The sequence below is a fragment of the Mustela nigripes genome, chromosome 1 (genome assembly GCF_022355385.1).
Source record: "Mustela nigripes isolate SB6536 chromosome 1, MUSNIG.SB6536, whole genome shotgun sequence".
NCBI classification, from domain to species: Eukaryota; Metazoa; Chordata; class Mammalia; order Carnivora; family Mustelidae; genus Mustela; species Mustela nigripes.
This window is the reverse complement of record NC_081557.1, coordinates 36,269,445-36,283,259: the sequence shown is the minus strand read 5'-3', so window position 1 is coordinate 36,283,259 and position 13,815 is coordinate 36,269,445. Positions and strand designations below refer to the sequence as shown.

At 48.1% G+C, this 13,815-nt stretch overlaps 1 protein-coding gene across 1 annotated transcript in view; it reads left to right on the top strand.

Moving 5' to 3' along the window:
• Positions 1-4,458: 4,458 nt before the first annotated feature.
• INSC (INSC spindle orientation adaptor protein) overlaps positions 4,459-13,815 on the top strand; it is an 87,993-nt gene continuing 78,636 nt past the window's right edge. Inside the window, exon 1 of the mRNA XM_059388811.1 lies at positions 4,459-4,542. Within this exon, the coding sequence (XP_059244794.1) occupies positions 4,487-4,542 (56 nt within the window). The 5' untranslated portion in view covers positions 4,459-4,486. The remainder of the gene's footprint in view (positions 4,543-13,815) is intronic.

Sequence of the window (13,815 nt, the reverse complement as noted above, 5' to 3'; positions counted from 1 at the left end):
ATTGAATTAAATTAGAGGCACTTAAGACTTCAGGTTTGTCTTGTAAACTACCCTTTTCTGGTGGGGGAGGCATTGCTGAGAGCCCCCAGAGAACCAAGGCTGCAGCCTTGAGGGTGAGATTGCCGATGATTTAGGAAGCGCCTTGGGCAGGGTTGTGGGGTGGGGACGGAAGTGATGGAGTCTCCTCTTTCTCACTCACTCCTGCCTGTGTCCTTTCCACTGTTCCCAGGGACAAGACAGCATCTCTGCCCTGAGACACATTTCTCAACTCCTCCTTCCACGAAGAACACTTCCTCTTTGAGGCTGCCATGTGCCAAGCACATGATTCGTTCCGTTCTGTTCCCCTCCCTTCCCTTCCCTTCTCTTCTCTTCTCTTTCCCTTTATCACCCCCTTTCCTTTCCTCTCCTTTCCTTTTTCCTTCTCTTCTTTTTTTCTTTTCTTTTCCCTTCCCTCTTCCCGTCCTTTCCCAACTTTTAAGGGGCTTTTGCAAGTGATCACATTTAACCCCTATGAAGCTCCTAGGAGGCAGGTATAATTGAGGTAACCTCATTCATGGGGTTTCATGATTTTCTCAAGGTCATGCACTAATCTGGTATAGAGTCAGGATTTGAATCCAGGTCTGTCAGATCCCCCAATCCAACTTCTTTTTGCAACACCATTGAGGACAGACAGTGGGGAGCAAAGGGATTACCTTGATCCATTTTCTGACATGCTGTCAGGAGGCATCGTACTTGGGATTTCTGCTCACTAGAATGAACCCAGCATAGGGCTTAGGGAGGGGGCTGCCAAGGCAGCAGGCTGTGGGAACTTCCATGAGCGCTGCATGCTTGAAACAGGTCTCTCTGTAAAGCTAGTGACACTTAAGGCCTTAGCTGGGATTGTGGTTTCCTCATCCCCGATTCCTTTAGGGCCCACAGCCGTTCACATGACTCTCACAAAAGGAACCAAGAAATGAGGGACAGAAGAGGTGTGCCCCTCTTCCTTCCTCCGTTTGAGTGGAGTGTTGGCGATCTGCTTCATTTTTCTAAGGACTGTTCTTCTGTCCTCTGGCTGTGTCATAGAGGGCCAGCACCAGACGAAGCTGGAGGACTCCCAGTCAGGGAGGTGGGAGCAGAAGGAGGCACTTGGTGTGAAGGAAGAGAGTTGGAGGGCTAGGTGTGGTTGTGACCTTGGAAGGGAGTCGGGCTTCCGGTTAGCAAATGCAGACACCTGTCATTTGTTTGTTGTCTGTTGTCGTCATCCCTCCATCTGCTCCAGGACCTCCCCTCGAAGTCCTAAAGCCTGGACCCTAGTCCTCTGTGTGACCCTGAGCAATGCACACACCACCACTGAATTTCAGAGTCTCATCCATAATGGGCATGATGATCGTATAAAATGAGTTAATACTATATGAGGCATTTAGAACAGTGCTTGGTTCATGGCACGCACTCAATAAATGCTAGCCATTATTATTATTAGAGATATTTTAAAAATATCAGCTGGGTTAAACTCTTGGTACTTCCTATCTTACCTTCCAGATGTTCTCTCTTACCTGTGCCCCATCGCCAGCGCCTAAGAGCGGTGGCTCCTCTGTGAGCTGGTCTGATTCACAATCCTGGTTTCTACCACGCAGGTCATCATGTAGGATCTTGTGTCCAGGCTCACACTGAGCAAGATGTGCTTTCAGGGATCAAGGAGCCTTGTCCCACTGGGGGAAAGAGGCAGGCATAAATAATACAGTCAGTAGATAGGGCAGGAATGGAAATGCAACCCACACGTCCTCACGAGGCTTCCCCAGCCCCTGGGAAAACCTGCAATCCCAGGAACCAAGGTTTTGTTTGCTGGGTGTCTCCACTGGCACAACTGCTGGGAGGCCAGGGGTGAAGTGGATGAACAAGGTCATCTCACCGGGGCATTTTAACGAAATCAAGATATACCAGGTTTACTGTCGTAGTTCCCCTCTGCTAGGAGCCCACGGTCCCTAATGAAAAGGAAGCCGATTGTCTGGGCCTGATTTGTTCCTCCTGGGCTCTGGCTGGCTTCTGCCTGCGGGGCTTACGGATCAGCAATTAGGAATCTGTTCTAGGATTTCAGGGTCACTGAGCTGTGTTTCTAGAATCTACCTCTTAGAAATTCAGGTCATCCTCTTGCATCCAGGTTTCTGTTCATGACAGCTGTCCCTTTGTCTGGGGGCATCAGATACAACTTGATCGGATCCAAAGCTCCCCCAATACCAAGGACATGCTTCATCTCCTCACAGAACCCTGACTAGATCACCCTTTGAAGGGCCTTGGAGCCCATAAGTTTGAATCCTCCCTTCCCTGTTTGTACGCTGTATCCCTTTCTGCTTGATGATGGAGTGGAGGTAAAATAAGATTTGCTTGCGCACTGCTGTCTGATGACGTCGTAGCATTCACTCTGCGAAGCTCCTATTTCCTGTTGGGTTTCTTTGGTCCCGCGCGTCAGAAGGGGAACAGTTACCTCCTTTTGTTGTTTCTGGCTTTTTCTTATGTGCCATCCTTTTCAGACTGCTGACTCACTGGCTCCCCAAAATACACTTTTTCAATCATGATCATGACACTAGAGATAACAATGGCGATACTGCCGGTGTTGATGGGCTCTCGTCAAACACGATCAAAGCATTCTGGGCTTTGTCTCATTTTCTGCATCGCCTTCAGCGGACCACAGGGCTGAGCGTACAGCAGACTCTCAGGCATAAGAATAACAAAGGGCTACTGTTTATCACACTGTCACCCTGGCCTGACACTTGCACAGTCCTTAAATCAGGTCACTGTTATCATAGATAGCATTGACAATAGATACAATAGATAGTATTATTCTCAGTTACAGAAAAAGAACTCGGGCTCAGCATAAAGGTATTAAAAATGTATTCCACTCATCTTTTCAACAGATACATAGAATGCTGGCTGCATGGCTGGCCCTTGGGTTATGGGGCTTATAGGGTGGTGGGACCCGCAGACCAGGAAATAGGCAGTGGGAGTGAGTCTCTGCAATTACATAATGCCCTAGTTTATTCTGAGCTCCTGGCTCCCATACTTTCCAGATCGACTGTTTTCTTCTTTATTCCACGCATCATAAAGGGTACATTATGTCCAACGATGCCACTGTTAATTAAAGTCCTCCTCCGTTCTTTTCTCATAAGGGTCATTTGTAATCATGGAGTAAGAGTTTACTTTTTCTGGACTCATCTTACCCTTCCTAGCTATTCTCTTCCCACAAGTTTATACTTGTGTTTTCTCAGAAAGTCTTGAAATCTGCTCTTCTTCAGCTCAGGGCACGCCAGATGATGGCCAGTCCTCTCCTGGGTTGCTCTACCCAGGCAAAAGCGACAGAATCTCCTTTTTCCTCGGGGAGGGCTTCCTCCCTGGCTTGGAGAAGGAGGTGGCAGAGAGGGAGGAACAAGGAAGGGATAGGTGACAGGAGGAGTCCAACAGGTGGAAGGACGCTCTTGTCTTGGTCCAATCTGTGAGACACAGGCACACCAGGTAGGTCCTCAGTGCTGGGATTGGAGGCCCCTAGAACCTGGTTTACCGTTATCAGTTAGGCTGCTTTTGGCTATCTACCAACACAATCTTCACTTAAACAACAAGAACTTTATTATCTTACATAATAGGCCTAGGGGTGGGCCAGACTCCAGGGATCACTGATTGATTCAGTGGCTCAGGGATCAAGGACCCAGATTTATTATTCTCTGTGTGGCAACTTTATTCTCCCAGCTGGGTCCTCTCTTGATTGCAAGATGGTCTCCAGCAGCAATGAAGTGACGTGCTTCCTTGCTCAGGTCCAGCGGGACAGATACTGTCTCCTTGTGGTTTGCAGTTAGGAGAAAGAAAACTTTTTCTGGAAGCAATTCTGTCATGGCTCATTGGTCTGAATTGAGTCCCATGCCTATTCCTGAACCAGTTAGTAGCAGTTTGGGTGAAATTATATCATCTGAAGTGGAATGGGTTTGGGGATGCAACCACCATGCTCATTACAGAGTCACATTTCCCGGGCATAATCGAAGTGAATAACCCAGTGCTCTGATGGTTATGGAGAATTAGCATGTGGAGTTTCCAGATTTAGCAAATAATACACAATGCCCATAAATATGAATTCCAGATAAACCATAGATACTTTTTAAGTATAATTACGTATTATGTAATATTTGCTGGTCTATGTGTCCCGATGTTTGGAACAAAGCAAGATGGGTCAGGCAAATATTTAGTAATGGGAAATAAAAGATTGTAGGGATTCCCAGCAAGCTTGGGACATAGTACTAAGTCCTACACTACTTGTGTGAGGACAGTGGAGTCTAAGCTGGTTCAAAAAGAAGAGGGTGAGGGGGCCTTTCCTCCACACCTGCCTTGACTCCTTTGTAGCTAGGAACTGGGAGAGAAAATCATTGCACCTCCTCTCTCAGGGCATCCCTTGACCTTGGCCTGCTCTCCCTTTTTCCAGGGTCACGACCGCTGTGGGAAGGCTTTGCTGCAAATTGGGATCAACATGATGGCATTGCCTGGAGGCCGGCATCTGGACTCCATCCCTCTGCCTGGTCAGCGGTAAGTCCCGTCTCTTAGGGTCAGGCCTCTGCCTGAGGCCCAGCTCCAGGATCTTGAAGTTGCAGGTAGTCCCGCCTCTCTGTGCACTGTCCTGGACAGGAAGCTTAAGGCAAGGTATTGGGGATGCCATGTTGACTCAGCAGAGCCTGATAGAACTGGACCCTGAGACATGGAGGAATCAGGCATGTCCAGTCCCCCAAGGAGCTGGAATGGAGTCTGTGATGCAGGCAGACAGTGAAACAAATGATTGAATGGGATGTTCTCCTAAGAGAGGGGATCCCAGAGGAGGCTCCCGATCCCACCTGAGCCAGGAGGCTGGAGTCCTTGGGGACCCTCGGGGTTATGGAAGCCTCTCTCAGAGTCTCTTGAAAGGGACAGCCTACCCTTAAGTATCCTCTCCTTCTCCCAGGGCACCAGACAGGGAACAGAGCACAGAGCTGATCCTTGGGAATATTTATTGTCCTGAGATGGGTTGGGGGTGAGAGATGGGGAGGAGGAGGGGGAATCCACTGAACAGAAATTGAAGCCCAGATGATGAGGTGGAAACGAGAGACGGGGGCACCAGAGGTGACTTCACACGCTGAAAGACCTGGGGACCTGGCTGGTCCTGAAGGTCAGAATGAGAACCAAAGGGGAATGTACCAGAACAATGAATCTGTGGTGACCAGCTGTCCCGGTTGCCCCAGGACTGTCCTGATTTTGGCCCTGAAAGGTTTGTGACTTTGGAAATGCTTCAGTCGTGGGAAGACCAGGCTCTTTCCTCTCTCATGCAGGTTTGATCACGGAGGACCTGTGCAAATGAGTGTTCGAGGCTTCCGTCTTGCTTTTCTTTTCTTTTTTTTCTTTTCTTTTTGTTTCTGAGACATTTTGATGGGGCCATTTTGAGGTAACAGAATCCAAGTAGCCCTCGTAAGACTGTTAAGTCACTGTTGTGTTGTTTGGTTTTTGTTTTGTAGGTTTTGTTTTGCATATCAAAGGCATCATGGACAACTGAACTTTATTTTGTCCTTAACCACATCCACCTGAGTTATTTCTACATAGCTTGGGTTTTGAGTATATTTATAAGTGTGTGTTGCTTCTAAAATCAGGAAAAAAATATTGACTATTTGCTGAAAGTCTACTAGTACTGGGTTAACCTTTATGAGGTCATCTGTCTGCTCCCCCAAAGTGATCATGGCAGCAAGGCTTACGGGTATGACATATAGCTTGTGTGTGCCATTTAGAATAGAAAACCCTGTTAGAGATATAGGTGGGAATTTTCTGTGCAGCCTGACGCTGAGAATAAGAGATCCTATGGGGGCCCAAATATCTTTCCACACAGTATGCCTTAGGCCGAGCTCAGAGATTGTGAGAGGTAGACCCGTTGGGATCCATGTGTGTTGGAAGAGCTAATGGCCTTTCACAGGGTGGGCAGTGGCCATTCGTCTTTGAATTCATGGCAGCCTGGTTTCAAAGGCAGGGTCTACCTCTAAGACTGTATGGTCTTGTGCAACTTCTCACACTCCATCCACCCCTCGGTTCCAGTTCTCTCATGTATGAAATGGAGATGAAAAGAGTATCCACTTCATAGGGTTCATGTGTGAATGGAAGGAATTAGTGGGTACAAAGTGTCTGTAGTGCAGGGTACGCTATATAGGGGGTGCTCTTGTTTATCGAGTGCCTGCTGACTTTGGAGGTCCACCTTGGCTCTCAGGGCAGTCTTCTAGAAATTCCTTCCTGGACCCCTCTTGGCCAGTGACCTCAATGAGAAAGTAAGAAATCACCCACAGACACTCCCAGTATTTTAAACCAGGAGGAAGTGGAACTGTTTTAGATGAAGTGGAATCACAGTCTTCCTGGCTCCTGTCCAGACCAGGCAATAGGTTGGTACCTACGTACCAGATGGGCGGTGTGTTGATTCAGAAGCATCTGGGGACTTCCCAGGTGCAATCTGAAACCAGCCTCTGTAAGGAGATAGCAGGAAGAGACCAAAGACAGAGGCGGACCACTCCAGACTGGTGGGCAGCAGGTTTAGCTGGCAAGGGAACTTACATATGGAGCTTGTCTTCAGCGGTAGCAAGACACATGGATTCTGCACCTGCCACCAGATCTTAAAAGTTTATACGGAGGCCTTAAGTGGGTTCAGTTGCGTATATTATCCAGATGGTCTCAGCATCTCATCACTATCTCAAGGTTGTATCCCTGGGGCAGCCTCTGGGAGTGGGGAAGGCAAATGGAGTGCACATCCCAAGGATGGGGTGGGTGGGGGGAGCCTCTGATGGCCGGGGTCATGTGCACGGGTCATCTGGCGCCATGTCCTTTTGATGACTTCACCCAACACAACAGGGCTTTAGGACCCTTCCTCTGAGCCTCGTGGGTCCTGGGATGGTCCACCAGTCCCTGTGCTTGGGTAGGAGAAGCTGCTCTCATAGGGCAGGTTAGGACTGTGGTTAAGGACCAGGATAGTCTCAACTTAGTTCTTGGTTCTGTTGCATGTTAGATGTGACCTGGGGCTTCAGTTTCTTCATCTATAAAAAGGAGATATTTACACTTACATCACTGAGTTGTAAAGAGAATTTAAGATAATATGTATAAAGCACCTGCCTAAACATGGGAACAGCCCCATCAGTGTTAAGCTGTCCAGATGAGGACTGGGTCCCTGGGGTAGCAAATTGGGGCAAAGATAGATGAGACCCTCGCACCTTTTCTGCCTTGGGGAACCTCTCCCCCAGCCCCCCTCACTTCCAATTTTCTCAGAAATTTTAAGAATACAGAAATTTAAATTACATGACAATGATTTAGAAATTGGATTTCTCTTCTTTCGGAGGCAGGCTAGGGTTTCTGGTTGATATTGCACACACACGCGCCTTGGGAGGAAGGTCCTGGTCTAACGTGACCATGAGAGTTCTGGCTGACCACAAAGCTGCAACCTGAGAAGAGGTTTGCTTAGACAGTCTTCAGCCGTAAAGTTCTGATGGGGCAGGGTGGGGGAGGGACAGAGAGAAGGTGCTAGCTCCTTTAGTATATTCAGAGCCTGGCCTGGCCAGAATATTGGGGAAATGCGATCTCTGGGCCTAGCAGCCTATTAATTTCATGTGTTCTGGGGGCAGGTGCATGGACCATGTTCCCAAAGAAGGCTTATGTGTATTCACAGGATGTCAGGAGGGTTAATTTACCCAACCCAGTCTGCACTGTGGACAGATAATAGCAGCTACCTCTTCTTTCCTCTTGTTCCGAGCTCTAGAGGCCTCGAGAGTGAGGAATATCACCACAGTTATTGTCCCCACATACATAATTAATGCTGGATAATTGACTTCTCTCTGCTGTGTTCTGCTGAAACTGAATTTCACTCTAAAGTGCCATTGTTCACTTCAATATGCAAAATAAATCAATATTGTCGAATTGCGTGGGATTAGCCAGCACTTGGGTGACTCCTATGTGGTAGGCCTTTGGTATTGGAGACCCTTAGGAATAAATAGCACCAAAAAGGACCTATCTAGGCGTGGACTCCGGGGAGATGAGAGAGGGCAGGGCACCCCAGCGTGTCACATCAGGGGCTGGGATCTCATGCTGAATTGGTGTGGGCAATCAGAGAGGGAGGGTCAGGGTTCTCAACTCCAACTTCATCTGAAGCTGTTGGAAAGCTTTCAGATTTAAAAAATAATGAACAAGCCAAAGAACAAAACCCTACTGTTGGAAGCATTAATGTGGGCCTAAGGGGTTGAAAGCATACAGGCCTTGGAATTAGACTTGGACTTAAGTCCCAATGCTCCTCCCTACCCGCCGGGTGACCTTGGCTCCCCCACAAACCTGCCTTTCAGATAGCGCATCTGTGGGCTGGTTATTATCTCTATTTTGTGAATGCTGGGTCACAGGTTGGGTTCTCTGGGAAGCAGCCTTTGGGATGGAGTTGAGAATTCAGGGTGGTTAATAGGGAGTGCCTTTGGGTCCAAGCCCCTGGGGAAAGAAGAGGACAGAAGCAGGACCGGGGGAGGGAGAAGGTGAGCTGAGTGATTTCAGCTATCCTCACAGGGAGCTTTGGAATCACAGTTTTGTGCATTGGCCAGGGTGACCACAGCCTTTGGGAAGCAGCCTTTGGGATGCCCCACTTGATATGTGATTCACGTGGGCAGCAGTGGACAAGGCATGACCTTAGGTGAGGTGGCTTTGAGACAGTCTGAGGGCCTGATGGCTGGAGGCAGTTAGTTAATGATACCCCCAGCAGCTGGAGGCAACAAGTCCTTCCTTAAAGGGGAATCCAAACAGCACATACATGTGCCCCATGAGGAAACAGAGGCTTGCCCAAGGTCAGAGCTTATAAAGAGCAGAGCTTAGACAGATGTTTCCAGATGACGCTTGAGCCTAAGTGCTAGCCAGTACCCTAACCAGTCTCTTTCCCATAGTCTCTTTCTTCTTGGGGGCATCACACAAACAAACCACTCATACATTATTTCAGATGGTCATACTCGTTAGCCTTCTACAAATTTTACTACCTGCTCATCTCAAATGCAGATCATGGGCTTTGTATGATGCTTGTGTGCTTAAGGACATGATGGTGACAGAATTGGACATGGTCCCTTCCCTCGTGGAACTCACTGATTTAGCTCTTGACCTGATCAGGACTGCATGTGTACAAGGATACAGCCGGGGTCTTTGGTTTGGGATCACTCACTGTCAGTGACTCACTTTCTCCCCTGCTTTCTGTTCAGCCTGGAGTCTGAGACGGTGGGATGGGGGCTGCTGCCCCTAATGGCACGCAGCCTCCCGGATGGCCTGGCCTGTTGGCAAGGAGCCGTCCAGCTTCTGAGCCACTGGGGGCCACCGCAGGCCTGCCTGTCTCCGAATAGATAATGGCTTGCATGTGTGCACCCCTGGGCTGTGGCTGGTTTTCTGCTGCTGGCCTGTTTTCTATGCCTGCGGTGAAATGTGCAGACTGTAATTGTCAATGGGATAATTGGATATTTTCTTCTCTTGTTTAAACAGAGAGGAAGGCCAATCAAAGTTAGAATCGAATTCCCTCACTTCCTTCTCTCATCTCCCAGGAGAAATCCACAGAAACGCAGGCATGACCTTGAGAAGGCAGAGGGACAATGATTCAATAGTTATTTTTAGGAAGAGAGATTGGGTTTAAACTCCCATAAAGTACCGGGAACTGGGCTCAGAAAATAATCAAATGTTAGTGCTGGAAATTTCCTCAGATCCCATCATGATGGTGGGGAAACTGAGGCTCAGAGAAGTGAATGGAGCTCTCAAAATACTCTTCAGACGCCCACCTGCCCATTTGTGAAGTCCTGCCTTTTCTGAACTGTTTCTTAAGCTGTTTCTCGAAGTGCTGTGTCCTAGTCCCGGTGGAATTCTCATGGGGGCAGTGATCTGTAGTAAACCCTGATTTCATTCATTCACTCATTCATTCAAACGAGATTTACTTTGGGCTAAGAATTTACTTTGGGCCAGGCCCTGGGTTGTAGGGTGATGATTTATGTAAACGTCATCACCCTACTCAATGACAAATGTCCATGTCTTGAGGGCCAAATTACGTTCTGATTCATAGCTATGCTCCTGTAATTAGAATGCACACAGAAGGAGCTCAATAAGTGGTTGTTGAATGAATAAATACTTAATAGATGTTTGATGAATGAAGGACAAATGGCTGAGGAGTCTCAGGTGAGTGTGAGAAGTTAAATTAAATGGCTTGGATTTTGTTTTTTTCCCCAACACACTCCTGTCTCCAGCAAACTACTCTCATTCTTCTTGGTAGAAAGTTGCTGCTTGGAGGGAAAGAGTCAGCTAGTTTTATCTTGATTAATTTAAATCCTCTTTCTGAGTGGAAGCCAAAGATTTAATTGGCTGATGGAGTCAGAGAGCTGGAGAGACATTTTTTTTTCTTCTAAAGAAAAGTAATTCAGAAATATTTTTAGTCTTTGGTTTTATGTTTACTGGAAAAAAAGTCTGCAATTTCATCATTAAATCTCTTGCAGGAAAACACAGTGCAGTGGGGAGTATGGACTAGAAACTAGAGGCTTCCCTTCCTCCTCTCCTTCCTTCCTCCCCGCCCTCCTCTCTTCCCAACCCTGGCCTGCACTCACCTGCTGTGTGTCACTGGACAGTCCTTCTTCCTCTCTGAGCTTGAGTTTCTTCTTCTGAAGACGAGGAAGTAGGCTAAAGTTTCCCCAGGGACCTTTCTAGTTCTGGCACGCTAGGAGTTTGTGAATGAGTTTTGGATAGTCAGTCCCCTTTTCTGGATAAAAATATCACACTTTCATGCCTAGGGCTGGGAAAGCAATCCCACTGACCAAAACAAGGTCTTCTCGTTCCTTCCTGTGACATGCACAAAGAGGTCTAGTGTTTGCCTTGAAGCTGGGATGGAAACTGCAAGACCTACTGGCATGGGAGCCCCTTCCAGCATCCGAGGGGATGCCTTGTTCAGTTTTTATGGAAGTCCCTTGGTGTAACCAGGAGAAATGTTCTGTAGGGGAAGAGGGTGCCCTGCTTTGATGGGATAGAAGACGGATAAATCCATGACCCCTAGCACTTGAACGTGCTTTGTAATTTAACATTCTTGCTTTTGACTCCACCTCTACACCTCTGGTTGTTCTTAGGACTTGCCATGTTCCCAGTATGTGGTCCCATGCCTTCATTCCTTCGTACAGGCTGTTTCTCCCATCAGACTCCCCATCATCTTCCAACTCTGGTTCCTCTCCTGAGGAACTCAACAGCCCCCTTCCGGTGTTGGCCTGGTAGCTTTCTCAGATATCATAGCTTGGACTAAACATCCCTTCTTCCACTTGTCAATGCCTGAGGTGTGCCAGGTGCCACTCTGGGTGGAGGGAATGTGTCACTGTGCAAGGTCCTGCACTCCCGGAGATCCTCCTCCCACTGCCTCCCTCTTAAATTGCAGCACTCTAGCCTAGTGCTGGCACAGTGGGGGTGCTTGGTAAAGTTTGGAGGCCATTACCAAGTGTTCTTGGCATAGTGGAGTGGTTTTTGTTTGTTGTTTTGTTTTGTTTTGTTTTTACAGAAAACACTCCACACAACGGGTAGAGTAGGGTAGGGCAGAGGAATCCAAATTTCGGACTTTGAAGGAATAAAGTTCCATTCTAAGTGAATAGAGATTAAAATGAATCAATGAGGGTGTCAGCATAGATTTCCACAAACTGTTGACCCCCAGTGTTTTGGGGGAGCGCTGGATGCCAGGCCAGTTGATGTAGCTGGGGATGAAAAACTGGTACGAGCAGCTGGGTGTCAGGGCGTGGGTCTGCTGAGCTGGGAGTAATTGTTCCCTTTGGCATCTAAAGGGTCAGGAACAGTGACCTTTCCCCAGTGATGGGCTTTGATTACTGAAGGGGACAATCCAAGAGATAGAAGCAGAGGCAGGACAAGGAGGGATAGGAGAGGACCCCTTTGCAGCCGAAGTCCCGAGCAGGTCACTTCCCCCTCTGTTTGCATGGTCTCCCTGGCTTCCCTCCTCTGATAGTTTTTCTGGTGCAAACAGAGGTATGTGATGATGGGGCCATTAGGCCACAGCTCAGTCCTGAATTCAAACAACACACATCCGATTCTCTCCCAGAAAGAAATGGGGTAAGGGTTTGAAAAATGACTGGACACGCCATAGTCTTTGATGATTCTAAGTTTTAAAAAGGTATTGCTATGTCATGGAAGGGCATTCTACCATAGTAGAAAGGGTGCTGGCTGTGCATCTGAGGGTGTGAATTGAGCGTCAGCTCAATTGCTGAAGAATTCCAAGAGCTGCAAAATCATAGAAAGGCTCTGGTCTCAGAGTGCCTGGATTCTTATTTCCACATATTTCTACTTATCCACTGTGTAACCTTGGCCAAGTCACTTAACCTACCAAATCTCGGTTAGGTGTACCTCATGGGATTATTTTGAAGGTTAAGTGAACAATTAAGATTGAATCAAGCCCTTAGCACAGAGCCCAGAATGTGATAAACCCTTGATCCATTCAGCTTTATTACACTATTAGCAGTGAGGTCTTAGCCAAGTCATGGCATGCTTCTGAGTCCCTTTCTACACCCATAAAATGGGGGTGGTGATCTCCAACGGCAGTGGTGCTATTAGGGGCTGAAGGAAAGAGCACTTGGTATACAGAAGGCGCTCTATTGTTGATAAGCCTCCCTGCTTGCTGGATGGGTGCTTAATTCCCCCTGACTTTAGAAACAGGTTAGGGGCCCCATTGTTTCATACTGTAGTTTCTTGGTATGAGAATACACTTTTCTCTTCCCCTATTCCAACTCCACCCTGGATAATTCCAGCTTAAAAAAAAATCATCCTACCAGTACCCTGGTATATTGAGATGATTGTGGTTACGTCTGGCTTTGTGTTTGAAATCTGTCAGACTACAGAAAACCCAGATTTTAGGCTTTGGTCCCATTCTTCCAGATGTCCAGGAAAGCTGCCATCAGAGAACAAGGAGGTTACTCAGGGAGCAAGCATCTGCTTGTCTCCAGGGCTCTCTGCTGAGAACTGGGCGGGCTCCTGGGAGTCCCATTCACTGTCTGTCGATGGCTTCCCTGCTCTCCAGGGGTGGGGATAATCTTGACAGTGTCAGACTCAGATTCTAATTCGTGCCGGAGACTGAGAAAATCCAACCCCAGTCCTGGGCCCTGACCCCTGGCTCCTCAGGCTCCTTGGCCAGAGACCCTACCCTGTCCTGACTGTGGTGGTTTTCCACCATGAAGGGAATGTGACTTGCTGCCAGCCCATCTGCTTTGACCTCAATTTTCAATTCCCTTCTTCTGTGAGTAATCAGATCAGTCGTTTGGACGTGCAAAGGAAAGAGGTCATGTGTAGGGAAATGGTAGCTCAAAATTTATGGCTGAGGATGGTCAAAGCACCGGGAGCTGCGAGGTTCAGGGCCAGCAGGCAGTCCTCACTGCACGGTGAGAGCTGCCCCGTGTAGCCAGACTTTCTGTGTTGGGGTCAGTCAGCAAATCCAATAGGAGAGGTGGAGCCCAGAGAGCGGAGAGCTAATGACAGAGAGTCAGGCGAGCTATGCAATTATGGGATGCTGAGCACTAATGCAGTCCAAACCTTAATGAGTCGCGGTCCCTAGACTACAAAATTGAGAAGAGCAGCTTATTATGTGGCGGCACGGTGGCCGTGGCTGGGGGGAGGGGGGGGACCGACTTGTGGCAGGGCCATGCCGGGTTCACTGGGCCTAGTCTCTTCCCTGAAAAAGTTTGGGGTGTCCTTGATAGACCTCTGTCTAGGTCTGGGCCCCCCATCTGCTGTGGCCTTGTGTACCCCACTTGTTATCATGCCTCGCCCTAGAACAAG